Below are 20,540 nucleotides of genomic sequence, written 5' to 3'. Positions count from 1 at the left end.
TTCAAATTTGTGTCCTAAGTGATTGTCCGTTTAAGCAATGGTATGATGCGTAGCTGGAGGGGCGCTTCCCTCAAAAAAAAGAAAAAGAACACATCACAGCGCAGCACAGAATGGGTAAATATACAACCGAGTAGCCAAACGCAAGTGTCGCAATTCCACTTCACCAAATGTAGACGCCACCGCCACCTCCCCACGATCCTTCTGTTTCCCTTCTATCCACAGAACGAACCGAAGAATGGAGCCCCAAAGAGGATGAACAATTATCAGAAAAACAAGGAGAGGATCAAGAGGCTCAAGAGGATCAAGTTAAACGGGGCGAAGACACGCGAAACATGCCAAACGGGAGAAACATTCGAAACATGCCAAACCTCCTTAACCCGTGAGAAGGGCCCGTCTGCCCCGCGCGAGAGACTTCCCAATTTGAAAAAATATGCCCTGTGCATTGGGTATGTGGGCAGCAGGTACCACGGGTGCCAGGGGCAGGGGAAGGACTGCATGACCATCGAAAACGAGATCGAGAGGACGCTGATAAAGATGAACGCCGTGCGACGGGGCGTCTGCAGGAAGGATTTCAACTTCTGCCAGTCCCGCTCCGCGAGGACGGACCTGGGCGTCCACGCCCTGTACAACGTGTTTGTGTACCAGGTGGACTTGAGCTGTGGTGAAGCGGCCGCTTCAGTAGGTGTAGTACCGACAAAGGTGGAAGCGGCAAAGGTGGAAGCGGCAGACGTAGTAACGAATGGTGATGCGGCAGGTGCGGCCCCCAACGCAGACGCCACTACCCGAGAGATTGCCACCCAGAGCGCTACTACCCACAGTTCTACCACCAACGGCGCTACCACCGACAGGGCCACCACCGACAGGGCCACCACCGACAGCGCCGCCCTAGAGGAACGGAAAAAAAAGGAAGAAAAGTTTGTTCAGATGCTCAACGAGCACCTGCCGGAAGACATCCGCTGCTTTGATATGTACAGAGTGACGAAGAGCTTCGACGCGAGGAAGTTCTGCTCGTTCCGATTATACGAGTACCTCTTCCCCGTGTACGTTTTGAGTGAGGTGGCTGTGCGGGATGAGTACAGGGATGTGTTTGTCGAGGCTCTGCGTGTGATCGATGGGCGCGTGGAGGAGCTTAAGAGGAGGAAGCGCAAAGAGGGGGACGACGCGGCTGAGCAGAAGGGTGAAGAAGAAGCGGTTGAGAAAAGCCATGGGGACGACGCGACGAAACAAAATAGCTGCGATGATGCGTCCAAACAGAATAGCTGGGACGACATCCTCACCGTGAAGGAAGAGAAAGAAGAGCTGACGGAAGAAGAACTGAACGCCTTCTTCCAGATCGTCCAAAGCTACGCAGGGTATCACAACTTTCACTGCTTCACTAAAAACAAAGTAGACCAAACGACCTTCCGATTCATAAAATACTTAGATGTCAGTACAGTCAATTTGTATGACTACAATTTCGTGTCGGTGAAAATCTTAGGTCAGTCTTTCTTAATGCATCAAATCAGAAAAATGTTAACTCTCTCTGTGGAGACCTTTCGAAAAGCCACTTCTCCAGGCTCCATTTATTACTGTCTCAAGTCAGGAGAATATGTACCGATATCACTCTTCCCCGCTGAGGGTCTGATGCTCATTTGCCCGTACTTCAATGCGTACAACGAGAAGGTGTGCAATCCCCCACAGAGCCCCCCAATCTGCTTTCAAGAGAGCGATGAACTTCTGAAATTCAAGCGGGATGTCGTCGCCAAGTGCATCATCGAAAACATGCACAGGAACGTGTAAGTTGGGTTGGACGGGAGAGGGGGGACACACTGTAGAGAGCGGGACAAGCGGAGTCGCGATGGTGGCCTACACATTTGTGTCGAAGCAGCCATACATTTGGGTAGAAAAGTAACCATACCGACCTGTCCAATTAGCCATACAGTAATTCCCACCATACAATCGTGTCAGCTATACACTCCCCATCCACTACCTATTTTTTCCCCTCCGCAGGTGGAAGGACTGGATGCTGAAGATGAACAAGCGCCCTTTTGTGTACCACTTCATGAGGGACAGACTTGGCGATGCGAAGCCAAGCTGTGAGCGGATTGAGTAGCGGATTGGGCAGCGGATTGGCCAGTGGATTGGCCAGCGGACCGACCAAGTATGACGGTGCGCAGAAAGTGAATGGAAAGGGCGTACTCTTCTGCGGTGGCCCCATTTTTCAGTGCGACGTTCCCGCGCTGGCCAAGTGTTTTTTTTTTGCCCCCATACCTACTACTTCACCTACGTGTGTACCCACCTTTGCAACTTCCCTTTGACGATGTGAACTTGGTGATGCCGCCTCCCCTCAGCGGGGGACGCCTTAACAGTAACGGTTCTGAACTGTCCAGCGGATTGAGCAGCGGTTCAACTGAGAAGCGGTTCAACTGAGCAGCGGTTCAACTGAGCAGCGGTTCAACTGAGCAGCCGTTCAACTGTCAGGCTGTCGAAATTTCCAATGTAACGACCCCACCAGGGGAGGAACCCACGGGAGGAAGGACTACCCCCGCATGAGCATATGTCATAAGAGTTCATTTTAGTTGATGCAATTTTATCGATGCATTGTTGTGCGAGGCGCATAATGAAAGAAGACGCAGTGCATGTTTCCCACAGGTGCAACGCGATTTGGTCACGCAGAGATCGACGCAAGCGATTTGGGTGGAAGCCGTATACATATATGTGTACGTATTGGCACCCCCCCTAACTTTTTTTTCTGGGGGGTCACACCTTAATCAGGGTGAGCGTGCCGTTGCTGGAGACAGTGACCAAGTGCGAGTTCGAGAGCAAGTAGGCATCCACGATGGTCGTCTTTTTTTTGTTATTCATGAATTTGGAGAAATTGAATCCAAGGTAGCCAAAATTGATTCCACCGATAATGACGCTCTGGTAAGCTTCCTTGTCACTATTTGCATCTGCCTCGTCCTCACTGTCACTTATCGTTTTGAAGGGGTTCATCGAATTGGAGGACGTGCTGCTTTTCCTTACTTTAGAAGGTGTATTATTATTTTCTTTCAAAGTGGAGGTAGGTTTTTCCTTTCCCTTTTCTTCACTCAGGAGGGGTGTTAATGAGCCAGTTTTCACATCTACAAGGGTTGAGTTGTGAGGGGAGTCGTTCGGCGTGTTGGAGTAGCTTCCCAGGGGGTGGTGGTCGTGGTGCCGCTTCTGCTGTTGTTGGTTTTTCTTCCCGGAGAAGCTGTTACTGGCATTGGGAACGAGGCTGCCAACGCGGTTGACACTGCCAACCGCTGTGATGCTGCCAACAGCGCTGAGGCTGGCACCTCCGGCAAGGTTCGCTGCCGCACTGGGACTGCTTCCATCCCCGAGGCTGCTTCCAATGCCACTAATATTGACATGACCCGTGCTGACGTTGCTGACGTTGTTGAGGCTGCTGACGTTGTTGACGCTGCTGACGCTGTTGAGTTTGTCCTCCCCTCCGGTGTTGTTCTGCTTTTTGGGGTAATTGGAGGAGAGGAAATAGGACAAGTTAAAGATGGAGACCCCGTCGTTCTCGTTTTCTTCCTTTTTTTTCTTTTCCTTTAGTTCGTTTATTTTCTCTTCACAGATGCACTTGTTCGGGGGCACGTCATGTTTTATTTGGACCTCTTTGATGAGCGTTATTTCGAGGGCTGACTCCACTCGGTAAATACGAAGCTGCAGGCAGAGGAAGGGGGGGAAGAGATATGATTGGCGGGGTTGTCCCGGTTGGGGGAGGGACCATGGGTGCACGTGCCTGCATCGGAGCAGTAGAGCAGTGCAGTACAGCGACACAATACCGCAGCACGGAAGGCACGCCACCACACCGTCGCACCGCTGCTTACCCGTGTGTCGGCCAGAACAAGCAACTTTGTGATCAGACTCTTGCACACGAATACCTTGAAGATGGGCACGTCGAAGGCCCGGAAGAAGTGGACCTTCTTGTAGACCTGAAGATGTACCACGTGGATGTAACCCAGCTGGTCTCCATAAAAAACGTAAGCATCTTGAGAAAAGTTATTTGAGCATACCGCCTTATGATTAAAGAGGTGCCAAAAGAGGCCTTTTTTCTTTGGCGTTTCCATCATATGGCTAAGTTGATTGTTCCCCTTTGAAGGGTCTCCTCTCCGTTTGTTTTTTCTCCATATGAGTTGTTCTGCCTCCATAGGATCCTGCACAAGTTTGTACATATAGTTCTGGGATGATAGCCAAGTACAGAATGCCGTAATGGAGTTACCGCTTTCGTTGCTTTTCCTTTTGTTCGACTGGATCTTATTGTCAGGTAAGTTTCCGATGATGCAAACGAGGGTGGGATGAAGAACAGTTCGATTCTCCATCTTCTTGGCACCTGCTTTATTGGTCACTTCATTGCTCCCATAGGCATGGCCGTTAAAGTTGCTATGGGTGAGGTATCCGCTATGGTTGTAGCTGCTGCTATCGTTGTTACTGCTGCTGATGGCGGTGGAGTCGCCATTTTCGACGATCGAATTGGGACCCACGTCAGAAGCGCTGACGGGTATCTTCCCCTTTAAGAATTGTTTCTCCTCGTTGGTCAAAATGGAACACAAATCCCAAACACAGAGACAGACAGTGTCGGCTAAGTCCTCAATATTCCGCAACTTTTTTCTACTCTTAAAAAACATCCCATTTTGAGCATCCAAGTGGAAGAAGGAAGATTTGAAGTATGTCTTTCTCTTCTTAAATACGTGTAGGTTGAAGAAGGCATCGATGTGATTCATTTTGCTTTTCTGCATCATGTGTGGTGGCTGTGGCTGTGTCTGACGATTGTTTTTGTTTTTTTGTTCCAGCTGCTGTGGTGGGAAGTGGTTTTTCTTATCCGGACGAGCTACATCACTTTTGAGGAACTCCGAATGGGCGAACTTCGAACTGGACAGGCTTTTGTGCGCCTCACTGGGGCGTTCCTCCTGCGCGCTGCTTAGTTCGGGGCGGCCATGGGCGTTCCCTTCGGTTTGCGGCTGTTCAGTCGGAGGCTTCTCCTGCTGCCTCTCCTGCTGCCTCTCCTGCGGCTCGCTAACCTCCTGGCTGCGCCGCAAATGCTCCTCGACCGTCGCAAAGTCCGCGTCAATGAAGACGGTGTGGTTGCTCACCGAATTGCGGCTCACCCCCTTGCCGATGCTGACCAAGTAAAAAGTGGAGTCGTCGAGAGATCTCACATCTATGACTTCGTCATGTAGTTTTACCACACACATGGCTTCCCTTATGATGTAACTGCCCTTCCTGCAGCGTGGACGCGGCCTCCTCACCCTCTGCCGTCTCCGCACTTTCCTTTCTCCTCCTCCTTCGCCCGAGGTGTTTTTCTTATTGTTCTTCAGAAAATTGTCCTTAAAGAAATTTCTTATTTTTTTATTGCCATCCTTTATCTTGCTTCCGAAATTGGCGCTTTCGTTGTGCTCCTCGTTTTTTTTGTTTTTCCCATCTGGGAAGGTTTTCCCATTCGGAGTGGTTTTCCCATTTGGGGTGGTTTTCCCATTTGGGGTGGTTTTCCCATTTGGGGTGGTTTTCCCATTTGGAGAGACTTTGCCATTTGGGGAGACATTGCCATTTGTGGCGGCTTTTCCGTTCCTTTCTTGCCCTTCCTGGGGTCCCCGTCCATCCTCTGCACCCCCTTGGTTGGGCTTATCCTCGTTGTGCGTTTCCTCTCCCGCGCGATGACCTTTGCAGCTCCCGTCCTGGGTGCAGCCCTGATCGTCCGAGTGGGCATCGGCGCGATTCCCCCCGGGGTCCTCGCCCTGGTGATAGTCGTGAGAGTAGTAATCGGAGTACCCGTCATGGTATTGATCGGAGTACTCGTCATCGTATTGATCGGAGTACTCGTCATCGTATTGATCGTCGTAATAGCCGTCATAATAGTCGTCATAATAGCCGTCGTAGTCCTCGTTGTAGCCGTCGCCACCCTCGGCGCCCTCGCCGCCGTCGTACTGATCGCGCTCCTCACAGTATTCATGGAGCCGGACGCCCCCCTCGTGCTCGCCTCCACTCGCGCATGCGACTTTGGCCCCCCTGTCGGAGATGTTCTCCCTTTTATGTCCGAAGCTTCTCCCCCCAGAACTGTTAAGCCCATTCCGATCTGCATTGGGATCATTCCCAACACCGCTGACAACCACCTTAGGGTTTACAAAGATCCCTAAAAAAATATTATATATGTATAGGTATCCAGACTCATCAGAGATCATCAGAAAGTTCCCATTAGAACTCCAAGACACACTAGAGATGATCCCATATCTATAAGAGATGTCTTCATAATTCACCGAAAAATTGCACAACCTTATCTGGAAGCGACTTCTATCCATCTGTTGCTGTTCCGACGTTGCAATTTTCTCGTGGTTGATACTTATAAGGGCATAGACAGGGAGAAAGGGATGAGAAATGATGGCTCCTGTCTTTAAAAGAAAAGAACTCTCCTCCTTTTTATTTGACATCTGATTGATGAAGGCGTATTTTTTCCTGAGGCATGTGTTAGCATTTCTTTCTAGGTATTCTTGGAGGTGTTGGAAGTCATTTTTTGTTTTTTTTTCCATTCCCTTTTCTCGTGTAATAATCTTGTCCGAATCGTTTAGCGTTACATTACTGTATAGAAGGAGCATCACCGTCTCGATATACTTCTGTGCAGTTTTGGAGATGGTTACATTGGTTTGTAGTTTGTCCTCTCGTTCGGGCCTTCCCCTGCTGGATGCTCCTACTGCGATGGTTTGGCGGTCAGCTGTGTGGTCCCTTGCCCGATTAGCTGCGTGCTCCCTTGTGTGCTCATTTGTGGGGAGTGCCTTTTTCGTTCCGTTCGATTCGTGCCTCTCACGTGGGGATGAAGTAATCTCCTGAGATGATGGGAGGCGAGACGTATGGCCTTCCTTTAGTGCACCCTCTTTACTCATCTCCATCTTTCCTCGTGATTGACCGTCCCCCTTTTGGTGACAATCAGCTGTCCACGCTGTGTTGACTCCGTCTTCTCCTCCCCCTCCGTAGAATATCGACCCCACGTCATTCGAGTTCAGCAGAAGAGTCATAGTGTTGTCGTAAACATAAAACAGATTATGAAAGAATAGGTTGTTCACAAAATGGCTGTTGTAGGAATGGCTAAAGAGGCTGGTTATGCTGCTGACGCTGCTGTCGTTTGGGACGAAGTTCCTCAGGTAGGAGCATAACGGGGTCAGATTGTGCATGCACTGGATGTGCATGCATTTGTAAATATAAAGAAGCTTGTTCATGTCGATATCGACGAAGATTTTCTGATTCCTTCGGTCGACAGTTCGTCTGTTAGAAGTTAGCCTGTCACCACTTCGCCCGTCACCACCTCGCCCGTCACCACCTCGCCCGTCACCACCTCGCCCGTCACCACTTGTTCCGTTGCCACTTGTTCCGTTGCCACTTGTTCCGTTGCCACCGCCACAGCTCGCATGTGCGTTTCCTCCCTGGTTGTCCTCCTTGCTTATATCACCACTGGACGTGTTTACTTCTTTCCCGATCGGTGCCCCTTTCCCCTGGAGGGAGTAGCTATGCCAGGGGCGGTCCCCATTTGGGGTGGGATGCACAGCCATTTCGACGCTGCGACTGTCACGGTCGCCCCGCACAGGAGAGTTGCCATCCTTATCGTCCTTGGCACCATCAGTGAATTCACCTTTGTGTGGGTTCCTTTTCTCCGCATTGGGAACAGCTTGGGTGAGACTTTCCCCCGTTAAGGCGGCAGCACCCTTTCGCTTCATCTTCCCGGTGCCACTTCTACCCCTAGAAGATCTCCACCTCTCGCCCTTCAAATCGTAATGCGAAATGTAGTTAATAAATCGGCACTTCTTATTGAGCTTCTTCAAATGATCCAAAATGCAGATTTTTTTGATCTTATTCTTTCGATGTATATAAAGGATGGTGCTGTTGTGAGGGTCCATTTTCCCCTGCTCGATGACATGCCTGTCACCTATGTTATTGAATAGATAAGACAGGGGGATGACATGCGGCAGTTTGTTATGTTCTTTTTTTCCTCTTTTGTGCTTTCTCTTCCGAGAGGGGTTGCTCCTCGGGTAGGATCCACGGTGGTCCCGCTGGTTCCCCTTTGCACGGGTCGCTCTGAAGTGGGCTCTGCGCGGGGTGCTCCGACGCTCCCCGTGAGAGCGGCCAAGTCGGCCATCAACGAGAAGTCGGCCATTATCGCCACCACCACCGCTAACACTGCCATCGCTGCTCCCGTTACGCACCGATCGGGGGGTCGCTCCCACGAGACTCTGCTCCATAGGACATCCCTTCCTCTCTGGCGTACCACCCACTGCGTGGTTCCACCTCTGTCCATGTTCACGTTCAGCTTCACGTTCTGCTTCACCTTCAGCTTCATATTCATCTTTATCCACTTGGCTACCGTCCTGACTGCTCCTCCCCTCCGTCTCGACTGTCCCGTGCCTCAAAAGGTGACTTTTAATTTTAACAATGCTGTCATAGTTAACGTGGCCGTACTGTCTCACCTCGTCCTCCTGGATGCTTTCCCTATTTGGCTTCTTCCACAGAGGGGTTTTTCTCCTTTTTTCTTTGTCGATTCGTTTCGCAGCCTCACTGCTACTTCCACGTGCAATAGCACCCAACTTGAGATTTTTGAGGAAGTTCATTCTGGACGTGAAAGAAAAGAGACGGTCGTAGCTTCTGGGCCTCTTAAAGAGAAAGTTCGTTTGGTTACAAGCCATGTTCCCCTTTTCCACGTTTGAAGTTGGAATGACGAGATGGTATTGTTCGGTTAGTCTGCACCCCTCTTTGTAGAGCCGATGGAACTTAAGGTATTCATTTAGGTGGGCGTCGTGGTAACTTCCCTTCGGTTGGGGGCATTGGGCTTGTTGGTCCTGTTGGAAGGGCTGCCCCTGTTGTTCCTTCTGGAATGGCTCGGCTTCTTGACCCTGTTGGCCTCCCCTATGGGAACTCACCACATCGTTAACAGCATCATTGTAATCGTAGAAGTTCTTGTTAAAGAAAAGGAGAAAGGATCTATAAGTGCAGCTATTCATCTTCCATATGGCGTAAAGGGGCTTGTTGTAGAAGAGGGAGATATGTGAATCGATGAAGTGCTCACACAAAACATGATTCTTTTTCTTCGTCTTAATTTTGTTGAAGAAAAAAGGGAAGGACAGAAAGGTGAGGAGGGTGTTCTTAATGTTGTATGCCGATTTGTAGAGTAGGTTCTTCATTCTTGACAGGAGAAACTTATTTACCAAATGACACAAGCTGTCTATGAAGTGGAGAAGAATGCACGTGTTGTAGTAGAATGGGTTCACATGCCTCTTCGTGTTTTCCTGTCCGTACTTGCTGTGTGTGTGGGATGGAAGATGACGACCGCCATGTGGGTCGATTCCTTTTACTGAATGGCTGCCGCTCCCTTGGGTACTTCTCCGCTGGTTATCCATCCCTTGGAGGCCCCCCCCTCGGATAGTCCCCCCTTGACTACCCCTCCCTCGCAGGTGCAGCTGCGGCGTGAAGACGTTCGCCTTGTACGCGAAGATGTGAAAGTTGCCAATGAGCAGTTCGAAGGTAGACAGGAAGATGCTCACAATGCAATATTTCTCGAAGGATAAGTCCTCCGTCGCCTGCGCCGCTGCGGGTGGAAGCGGGAACGCTGCTGGTGGGGGGGGTCTCCCCTTATGCACATAGTCACACGACCGTATGCTGATCTGTGGTTCCATGTCGTTATCATTCTGGAGATTGCTCCTGCTAGAAGGGGTTGTTCCCATGGGAGTCAGATTCACGTCTATGCCTTCGCTGGAGGGCATTCCCACGTCATGCCTCCCATTTCTGCTTATTTTCTTCCTCTTGTTCTTCCTTCCAGGGAGGGAGTTCTTCCCACTGCTCGTGTGCAACCATGGAGAAAGCTTTCCCTTCCTCCCACTGAGGTAAGCACACTTAACGAACTTAATCAGAAGGTCGGCTGTGCTGATGGTTCTGTTCTCCCTGTACACATTTTCAATCGCCCAGTTTAGTTTTTTGATTTTTTTGAGTAGAAGGTGCAAAACGAGGAATAGCTTTTTCAGGTGTGTTCCTTTACGGGTTCTACTTTGGTGGGTTCTAATTTGGTTCTTTTGAGTGTTCTGTATATCCACACAGATCTCTCCATTGTCAAAGAATCCGTAGTGTGTGTCCAGCATGAGGAAGCATATTACCAGCACGGTTAGGTAGCATAGGAAGAGGTCTAGCAGATGGATATGATAAGAAAAAAACTTTCGGTCAACCTTGATGTGGACATTATGGGTTTTTTCTTGTTGGCTGCATAGGTGTTGTCTCGTTCCTCTTGCATCTGGCTCACTGCTGGGTTCACACAGATGATTCGAATCGCCCTTGAGATTCCTCTTCAATCTGCTGGGCGCATGTGTTTCCTGGTTTCCCTCCCGAGCGAAGCAGTTGCGAAGGCCGACGCGGAGAATGACGATCTGGAGGTAGGGGGGGTGGAGGGAGGAGACGGGTTCGCGAAGGGAGGACACCGACACAAGATCGCGCGGGGATGCCGATTCGTACTTGCTATTTTTTGCAAAACTATGGAGAACCCTAACGACGTCATTTACGCAGATAAAGAGAATCGGCAGAATGCAATTCAGTACGAATCGAATGACGTCTTCGCTCTGTGCCTCTTCTGCAATGTGGAGAGTGAAGAAGTGGAAAAATAAGTGGGTCAGGAGGGTGTTGTATTTGTTTAAGGCAACGTACAAATTGGGCAGTGCAGTAAGACTCGGATCTGTCATTCGGTTCTTTGCAATTTCGTAACGCATGTAATGGCTGGCATAGTCTCGATTGACCAGCATCTGGGTGCTCTTCCCACCGTGCATGCTACTTATTTTTTGCAGTAGGGTGGTTAGGAAGCGGCTGAGGTTGCGCCTCCTCGCGCAGTCGTCCTTCGTTCCGATGTCCCTGAGCTTGTTCATCAGGCGCAGCATGGCCGGTGCGGGTTCGACCGCGCCATGCGTATCGCCAAGTGTTTTACAGTTCGATTCGCCATACGTATCACCGTGCAGGTCAGCGTGCGTACCACCATGACCGCTTCGCCGTTCGCTGCCACCGCTCCGGCTGATGCACTCAAAGAGCAAATGTACCAGCCGCGCAAACAGCTTCAACGATTGAGTGAAGTCAACGGAGCTGTCTCTGTCCTCCCGTTCGCCCCTCCCTACCCGGGACCCCTTCTCACAGGAGGAAGGAAAAATAATCTGAAACAGAAATTTATTTGCACCGAGAATGGTCTCCAAGCAGGCTTCGGAAGAGACGCACAGGAACAATTTGAGTTTGTCGTGGAGGAGAATCAGCTCTTCGTCTTTATCCGTGTTGTGAAAAAAGAGGAACAGCAAAATGAACGATAGGTTGCTCATCTGTTGTGAGCAAAAGTGGAGGGAGGTCAAATAGCACTCGATTTTGCTCATCCTAAAGGTGTAGTCATCTTGACGGCAGTCGTCTAGGCTGTAGTCGTCTTGATCGTCTTGGCTGTGTCCGCCTTGGCCATACCCGCACAGAAAAGCCGTCCTCAGTGCATCCCCCTGTCTTTCCGCCTGTCTCCGTCTCTTTCTCCTTATTCTACCCATTATTACATTTTTTAACACCAGAAGGAGAAAATCGTACCTCTTTGGCTCCTTACATTTGGAGAACACCTCTTCGTAGTTTCCTAGCAGGATGTTTTTCATCACGTCCAGGTAGCTTCTCTGCGGAAGGGGGTACCTACGATGAGCACCTTCATCGCGGTCCGCCTTGAGCTTCTTCGCAAAAATGTAGTCCAAGTGTTCCTCCAGGAAGTTACGCGGTTCCATCGGAGGGTGGCACGGCTCCATCGAGTAATCACGCGGCTTCTTGGAGTAGTTGCTCGATTTCTCTTCGACTTCATTGCTCGCCCCTATCGATGCCACTTCCTCCATTCCGCTGATCTCGCTGATCCCGCCTGCCTCGCTGGAGGGGAGGTAGCTGCTGCCCGGCACCGCGGACACGCTGGAGTCGCCTAGGACGCTACCACTTCCCCCCAACGGGAGGCACACTGCGGGCACCAGAAGGGGATTTCTCTCTTCCCGATACTGCCCCTTCTCCACGTAAGAGGCATAAACGAGTCTGATGAGGAAGACACTCAATTGCGGGTCGTCTAAATATTGATGAACCACATCAATCACGTCCTTGATGTCCCCACGAAGGATGAAAAAGGCGATGGCAAGATGGTATCTTTTAATCTGCATCAACTTGTACGCATTGTTCATCAGAGCGTTACGCCATCTTTCCTGAGAAAAGTCATTTGAAAGGAAATCAAAAAGTTTCTGTTGCTTTTTAATCTTGTATAACATCATCAGTTTATGTTTCTCGTTTTTTGCTAGGTATAACAATGCGAGGAAGTCCAGACATTGATTCACTTCATTCTGTTTCTCTTTGTCGTCCACATTAAGGCTGTTCATTTTTTTTATTGTCCTGTTCGTCAGCACCTCGTGCAGGGAAAATAAGTTGTCCCTATCGTGCAATACATAAAACAATTTCATACATCTGAATGAAAAGAAAAAACAAAACTTTTGTACTTCCTCTTCCACCATGCTGAGGTTTTTCATTTGTTCGACTAGGACATTCAGCTCTGCTTGTGGGGGGGCATCTTCTTTGTGTGTCCATCGTATGAGGCGCCCAGGGGAGGAGGCAAAAAGGGAAGAGGGCATCACTCCTCGATCAGCATTGCAGTGGTAGGGAAGTGCGCCAGTATCGAAGTGGGAACCGCGTCTCCCATCGAAGTGAGAGGCGATGCCAACACCACTCATGTCGAACAGGTCGACGCTCCTCAAGTCACTGCTACTAATGGGGAAGCGAAAGGAGTGGTTATAATGGATCAGCAGATTCTCCAGATAACTACTCAGCTCCACCGCAAGCTTCTCACGCACAAAATAAAGGAGGTAAGCATACTTGTGGTGAATCTCCAGGGTTATATTTAGGAAGAGACAGCAATTGATGTAGAGGCGATAAAGGAAGAGGATCACTTGGGTCATGCTGCTTCCGTTGGGTTGTGTTCCCTCGTCTCCACTGCCACGAACGTGATCGCACAGGTACATGTTTTCTGTCTTGAGGAGCTCTTTCTGGAGGTGCAGACGGAAGTGTTCACAGTGGCATCTGCAGGATTGTTTGGAGGTGTGTCCGCCCGTTTGGGCAGCGGGGTCTTCCGATGGGTGGCTGCTGCCGAAGTCGTCACCTCCACCTCGACCTGCACTTACACTGCTTCCGACGCTTTCACTGTCACTGTGACTGGCATTATCACCCGCAGGGGGCGCCACAAAATTGACGCAGAATGCGTTCAGCACGCAAAAGAGGAGGAGCTGGTCGAAGGCTCTCAAGTGAGGGATATTCACATGGAGCAGCAGGATCTGCAGCATCTTCACCTCTTCGGCCGTCAATTGGCAGTTAGTCACGCTGGCGTTTTTCAGGTCAGACTTGAACTTCCGCTGCGCCCGCTCCAGTTCGTCTTCGCTGAGCTCGCTTCTATCACTCCGATCGCTTCCATCACTACGTTCGCTTCGATCACTACGTTCGCTTCGACCATCGCTTCCATCGGAACGTCGCGACGGGTGGAGGGATTTTTCCTGCTCCCCACTCTGCTTCGACGGGGCAGATTCCTCCTCATCAGAGTTCAGATTAAAATCGTCCAACGACACCGACTCGACTTCGAAGAGGTACATGGATTTGTCCTTATGGCCCCCCGTATCGTCATTATGGTTCCTCCCTTGTGGGGGGGGACCCCCCTCCCCCTGTTCCTTCCCATCGGTGTCTCCTCCACAGACACGATTAGGGACACCATTACAAACACCATTAGAAACACCATTGACCATACCTTGCACATTCTGTCTAAACTTTCCTATCTCAGTGGTCAAAAAATTTAAGTTAAAAAGAAAGTGGCTCTTCTGTACACTGCATATGTCTCCAAAGTTTTCCTGGACGGACTTCCTCAGATTGTTGTCATTCAGTAGGACGTGCAGAGAGCAGTGCTTCTTGATAGAACCCCCCCCGTCCCCTGAGCTGTTACTTCTACGTTTGATCCGCTCAACATGACTATAAAATCTGTTTAGAAGAAGGCTCAGGAGTAACTTCAGTGCCATAAAGACATGAGAGAAGAGACCCATCTTTATGTAGTGTAACAGTCCGAGGGGGTGATAAAACACGTGATGTCTCTTTCTGTAGGGGAGGGAAGTCCCTTCCCCGCCTGCTTCTCCCTCGATATGCCCTTCGCCTTGTATGCGGCATTTCTTCAGTTCGTTGCACAGATTGATTTTGCGCTGGGAGATTTTGTGCCCGCGGGGGGACCTCCTCGGAGTGTCAGCTCGGGTGTCAGCTCCGGGGGCAGCTCCGGTGGCCGCTCCCCTGGCCCCTCTGACGGTTTCCCCCTTTTGACCACGCAAACCACTGCTGATGGGTCCCCCGTTGAGCAGCGTCCTCTGGGTCGGTTCCCAAACGAAGCCCCTCTTCTGCGCCCCACCCAGCAGGAACAAGTTATTTTCAAACAAGAACACCTGCTTGGAGCGGAGGAAGGGGTTCCTCTCATCATTTAAAATCTTCCACTCATTGGGATTTGAAGCGTCACAGAAGAGAACCACGGAGATGTAGTATTTTTTCTGTGCTAACAACTCGTCCGTTGCCTTGCCACTACATGTCTTGTTTCCCCTATGATGTCTTTCCTGTTTAAGCTGCTTCAAATTGACCAAAAAGCTCGCTACAATGAAATGTATGCCTTTTTCACCTGAACAAGTCATACACAATTTTGTTTTTTTATTTGCGAACATTTTGGGCAAGGGGATCGAAACGAAGTTTACGATGTTTGTGCTCTCCATGGGGGGAGGTACATTTTCCATGTGGATCTGTTCCATGGTGGCCTGTTCCATGGTGGCCTGTTCCATGTTGGCCCCTTCCATGCTGATTAGATCGTTACAAACCGTCTTGAGGTTCAGCACTTGCAGTTTCGTCTTTGTGAGTAGGAGGACATAGCTGTCGTGGAGGACTATATCGACGAGGTCGGGGACATTTCTAATTTGAATATGATGAGAGATGGATCCGCGTTCCTCGCAGAGGAGGTAAAGGTTGACCACTTCGTTTAAGTGTAATGATATCTCTTCAGTCCTGGTAAGACACTCCTCCTCGGCTAGGGCTTCTCCCCTTGAGGGAAACAAACCGTTATGTTTGTTCTGCCCTTCTTGCTTGGGGTCTCCATCATCCAGAACCAACACGTATTGTCTGTCCCGCCAGGAGGAGGTTCCAACGTGGAGGAGACCCTTCCTAACGGTGAGGACATCTTCCCCGGGGTGGAAAAAAGGATCGTCGTCATGATTCTCCCAAGGTTTTCCCTCCACCAGTGCGTAGTTACCACCCATGCGGATGGAATTCCCATTTTGCTCATTCACAGTGTAAGATCGTCTCTGTAGCTGAAGCGAGCTGGTGGTACCCCCACCCAGGGTGTGATTCGTGGCGACAATAAACTTGCCTTGGTAGGAGAGGTGGACGTACGAGAATAGGAGCTTCTCCTCCAGCGAATGAAAAAAGGTAAACATCTGATTCAGCTCTAAGTTGATGTAAATAAAACTATCTTTCTGAATGTGCACTGTAGAGAGCGTAACTAAGTGAGTGTGTTTGGTCCGCTTATCCGAGCTGGTATAGCTATATTTAATAATTAGGAATAAGTAGTTCTGACCGTTTCTACTGTGGAGGCGGAAGTCACTTATCTCGTGTCGAGTCACCATGCAGGGCACGCCTTCTTCTTTGTAAATGTCCTCCTGCGCTTTGCTGAGGTAGACATTGTTGTTCGGTTCGTTCGGGGGGGGGGAACCACCTTGCAAGCCGCTTTGGAAGCCGCCCTGAAAGCCTCCCTGCAAACCGCCCCGCAAGCCGATTAATGGAGATCCCTCGTCAAAGATGCACAACATTTTGGTACTATGGACGACGTCCCGCGTCTCCGACTTGAGCGCGAAGATGCACTCTCGATTTCTGTCGACGCATAGGACCACGAAAAAGGAATCAAATGAATCGATAACTGCGCTTTTGGAAGACAACGGAATGGTATTCTTCTTTTCTAGAAACTGGCTCGTCGACATGAACACGTGTGGGTTCTTCCTCACTTCTTCATAGATGCTACACATCTGGTACGAGTATGAATAAACGAAATGAGCCTTCCTCCTGAGCGTGTCACTTCCCTTGTGCTTCAGCATATAGTACCGGTCAATGTACATGCTGTTTAGGCAACATATGGGGGTGAAGGCCCTTCTCTTTTTCGTTAGTGCGCCTTCGATTGAAGTATGGTTATTCCGATGGGAGCTCTTACGTGCCTTCTGTTTAGTCTGTGTCTTCCGCTCACTCTGTGTCTTCCGCTCACTCTGTGTCTGTTCTACTTGTGCGATACCTTCCATCTCGTAACCACCCGATGGGGAAGCTTCCCCTGTTTTTTCTCCCTTTAGTAGTTTATTAACGCTCCTGTTGGTTGCGCTCGGATAGGTGGCACCTTCTAGTGGGTTGATCACCCTGTCGTCATTGTTACGATGACTTTCGAATGAGTACCGACCATCTCTGGTTGGCCCGCTTCCACCTGTCATTCCCTCCGCTTGGAGGGGAAACCCATGAGAGAAACTCCTTCTGCGTTTAACTCCCATGTCGAAGTTGTAGAGGTATATCTTCCCGTTTGGATTATCCCGCACCAGGACGACATTATGGTTGACGTTAAAATGGATTTCGCAGTTCTGTTGAAGGATTGGCTCCTCCTGGTCTGCTTTGCTCGATAGAATGTTTTTTTTTTTTTCCCATTTGGGAGACGGTTCGCACGCTTTGTAATGTAGCATGTACCTTACACTGACGCTTTTTTTTTTTTTTATCCATATGTCACTCGGTTTTATCCTAATTCTGTAGACGTCTCCGTTGTATGTCGAGATCGTGAGAGCGAATGGGGGCATCAAGCTGCTCACTGTGCTGAAAAGCTTCCTAAAGAGGAGGAAGTCATTTTCTTTGATGTTGTCCCTGCGGCGGGGGGGGTGTCTCCAAAAAGTACTCCCTCCATTGTGCCGATCATCGGGGGCACCACCAAAACCGCCGTAGTCGCTTCTGCCCTGTTCGCTGTGATCTGTGATGGAGCTGCTACCACTCGAGGAGAGTGAGCACTCAGTGACGTCTGCGTGGTCCCACGCAATGAACTCGCGTGCCACAACCCTATGGGGAGTACTACTCCTGTCTAGTAGGAGAGAATCCGAGAGGGGGCATATTTTTTTTATCTTCCATTGGCCGAACTTGATGTGATACTCGTTTTCTGGGAGGAACGTATCATCGGTGTAAACTGAAATGAGGGACGTGTTAAGAGAGCCATATTTGATCTTTGCCTGGAGGACGCATTCGTAGTGGAGGTTTATTGGAATATTTTCGTAGCTGAGAATGTTCTTCACGTGGGCGTCGTGGCTATGCATGTTGAAGATGGCGTAGATCGAGAAGACGGAGAAGATGGCTTGCTCCCGTTCGTCGAACCGGAGGGGTGCGCCTCTTTTCCCACTTCTCCCACCCCCACGTGGACGCCACTCCTTTCGAGAGCCGTACACAATAAAGTATTCATTCCTTGCGATGTTTGCATTTCTGTTGCTGCTCCAGAAGCGACAGTACTCTTCGCTACTCGTGTCTTTGTCGACCCAGCACCATTTTACACACCTAATCATTTGCTCAAAGGAGGGTACATAAATTCGGCACCCAGACACAAAGGTGAGTTTGTTCTGGCTGTTGGTCGCCTCCCTCCAGATGTAGACATATCCATCGAAGCAGATCGACGTGACTACACAGAAGGGGTCGTTTTGTCTCTCCTTCCACTTAACTGAGTATACCTCGCTCTGGTGATGTAACACACTTAACATGAAGACGCCGTTCCGATCGCTGTAGGCGTTTCTCCTTCGTCGATAGTATGTGTGGCGAGCTTTCCGAGGTTGACAATCGTGCCGACCGTGCCGAGTGTATCCACCGTGGTCGCTTCCCTCGGAGGAGTCCTCTTCCGTGTCGTCGTTCGAGCTGTCAGAGGGGCTCTCATCCGTGGAGTTTTCCGAACCCCCCGGGGAATACTCCTCGGAGGAGTGGTCCGAAGATTCGTAAGACTCCCCATCGCTACGAGTGTCACTGGGGTCGTCACTCCGGTCGTCACTGCGGTCATCACTACGATCGTCTGTACTGTCGTCGACGGCGCCACCACTGCGGACATTGCTCCCCCCTCCGAACGTTTTACCCCCCCCGGGCGAACCCGCAAATGCAGACTCCCAATACAAGGACTCAAAGCTGAGGTTTCTTTTGTCCCTGTTGACATCGGTGCACATCCCCCCCTCCCTATCTTTAACATCTTCCCATAGTAGCGACGTCTTCGTCTTTATAAATGGGTTCTGATTGGAGCTTCTTCCATTCAGAAGGTCATCTATGTCTCGAAGTCGGTTGTCCTCCTTCTGCCTCCTTCTCCGCCGACGCGTTCCCCTTTTTGCCGCTACATCTGCGGCTACTTCTGCGGCTACTTCTGGCACTACTTCGGCCGCCAGTTCTGCCGCCACTTCTGTCGCTACTCCTACTTCTTGGCTATGTCCTCTAGCGTCTGCGGGGCTGCCTCCTCCGCGTGCACGCCTCTCACGTTGGGCGGCACCCTCACTACCCCGGGTTCTTTCGCCGCCCCCTCTGAGCACCGCCTCGTTAAGACAACATATAAAAACCATCCTGTTTTTTTCCCTGTGCTTCTTCCTCTGCGTCTCCTTGAGTATGCCTGCGCCGAGATAAACGTATCCGGGTGCTCCCCGGGTCTCCGGCGGGGCTACCGACTGCATTGCAGCCTGCGTCCCAAGCTGCGTTGCAGGCCGCGTCACTGGATAGCCATGCGGCTGTACATCCATGTAGTCGCCGCTCGGCTTGAAGCAATACTTTATCACGTCCTTTACGATTAGGTCATTGTAGAAGATCCCCCCGTAGGGGAATGTGTCATAGGAGCTGTACGTGCGTTCATATTGCCAACGTTTGCCACGAACCCGTTTCAACACGTGGATTCTATTATCTAGATTGGGTTCTTTCTCCAGATGCAGCAAATTCTCGTTGTGGTATTCATCATAACATGGCTCTCTGCTTCCCCTGGCCTTCGCATGGTTCACGGGGGGGTCCATTTTATGCAGCACGTCTCGCTCGAGTTTGCTTCTTTTTCCCGGATGCGTCTTCTCTACTTATCCGCGATGGATTCCTTTCCGACTTTACAGGTTCATGTCTACTTTGGCTTTCGGTCGGGGAGCGGGTGCACCAGGGTGCCAGGAGAGGAGTTCCTAGACTAAACCCACCACGAGTTAACGTCCCGGGGGTAGGCTCACTACGAGTTAACGTCCCGGGGGTAGGCTCACTACGAGTTTAACGTCCCGAGGGGTGAACCCACCACGCTTAAAATCAACACATCAAATTCGACGCGTCAACCTCACCACTTGTATGTGATTCCTTATCACTTCCCCCTTCGTGGAGCGAGTCCCCCTTTATGTTGGGTGAGCCCCTCCACAAGCAGATACACGGCGCTTGCCAGATGCGCTCACGCGTGTGTACGCCAGCTAACTACTAACTTAGCTCTGACCAGGAGCGCACGTCCGTCGTTACATAATATATGCACGTGGGTGCGATTAGAGCGGTCTGATTGGGGATGCCCAGTGGGCCCCAGATGAAGTAGGAAAGGAACCTCGCGAGGTAGCGTGTTATAAGCTTATCTCTTACGTGGCGTTCATTTTCTCCTCTATCTTATTTTACTTTATTTTATTTTATTTTTTTTTTTGCATCAAGGCATACGAATGGGTAATACTTCCAGGTTAGCGAAAAAAAATTGGCAGCTTGAGAGGAGCGCACTCAAAGGAGGAGTCGAGTTTTCAAGGTATGCTGAGGTGTCATGAGATGTGATGAGGTATGCTAAACTAAGCGACTGCGTAGGAAGAGTATGCATACAAGTCTGCATTCTTTGTGTTGGCTCTTTCGCCGTGACATTTTTAATCGTCACGCTGGTGCGCCATTTTTGTGCTCACGCGCTATGCACAGTTCTTCGCTTTTTTTTTTTTGTGCTGTTTTTTTTTATACTGCCTTTTTTTTATACTGCCTTTTTTTTATACTGCCTTTTTTTTATACTCCCTTTTTTTTATACTCCCTTTTTTTTATACACCCTTTTTTTATACTCCCTTTTTTTTATACTCCCTTTTTTTTATACTCCCTTTTTTTTATACACCCTTTTTTTATACTCCCTTTTTTTTATACACCCTTTTTTTAGACTCCCTTTTTTTTATACTCCCTTTTTTTTATACACCCTTTTTTTATACTTCCTTTTTTTATACTCCCTTTTTTTTATACACCCTTTTTTTATACTTCCTTTTTTTATACTCCCCTTCTTTTTTTTTTTTTTATCCTATCCTGTACACCGGTCCCCTCAACGCGATAGCCCCAGTGACAGTAGCGAAACGCGTCTGTGTGTTTGGGTTCTCCTTTTCCCAAGGAATTAGAAAAGAAAGGAAAGGAAAGAAGAAGAAAAGAAAGGAAAGGAAAGAAGAAGAAAAGAAAGGAAAGGAAAGGAGAAGAAAAGA

The 20,540-nt window shown here is 49.8% G+C and overlaps 2 protein-coding genes across 2 annotated transcripts; one reads left to right on the top strand and one right to left on the bottom strand.

Annotated features, from left to right (window-relative positions):
• Positions 1-252: 252 nt before the first annotated feature.
• On the top strand, positions 253-2,092 carry C922_02903 (tRNA pseudouridine38-40 synthase; the record flags this gene model as incomplete). The annotated part of the gene is made up of 2 exons (XM_008818501.1): positions 253-1,775; positions 1,990-2,092. The coding sequence occupies 2 exons, from the start codon at positions 253-255 to the stop codon at positions 2,090-2,092; spliced, it is 1,626 nt and encodes a 541-aa protein (XP_008816723.1).
• A 647-nt stretch (positions 2,093-2,739) lies between these two features.
• On the bottom strand, positions 2,740-19,103 carry C922_02902 (hypothetical protein; the record flags this gene model as incomplete). Its single annotated transcript, XM_008818500.1, has 3 exons — positions 2,740-3,669; positions 3,837-10,400; positions 10,521-19,103. 3 exons carry the CDS (start codon positions 19,101-19,103, stop codon positions 2,740-2,742), a joined length of 16,077 nt encoding a protein of 5,358 aa, XP_008816722.1.
• Positions 19,104-20,540: the final 1,437 nt, after the last annotated feature.

This window comes from Plasmodium inui (assembly GCF_000524495.1).
Source record: "Plasmodium inui San Antonio 1 unplaced genomic scaffold supercont1.11, whole genome shotgun sequence".
NCBI classification, from domain to species: Eukaryota; Apicomplexa; class Aconoidasida; order Haemosporida; family Plasmodiidae; genus Plasmodium; species Plasmodium inui.
Note: the sequence above shows the minus strand (reverse complement) of the source record. Positions and strands in the feature narration are given on the sequence as shown.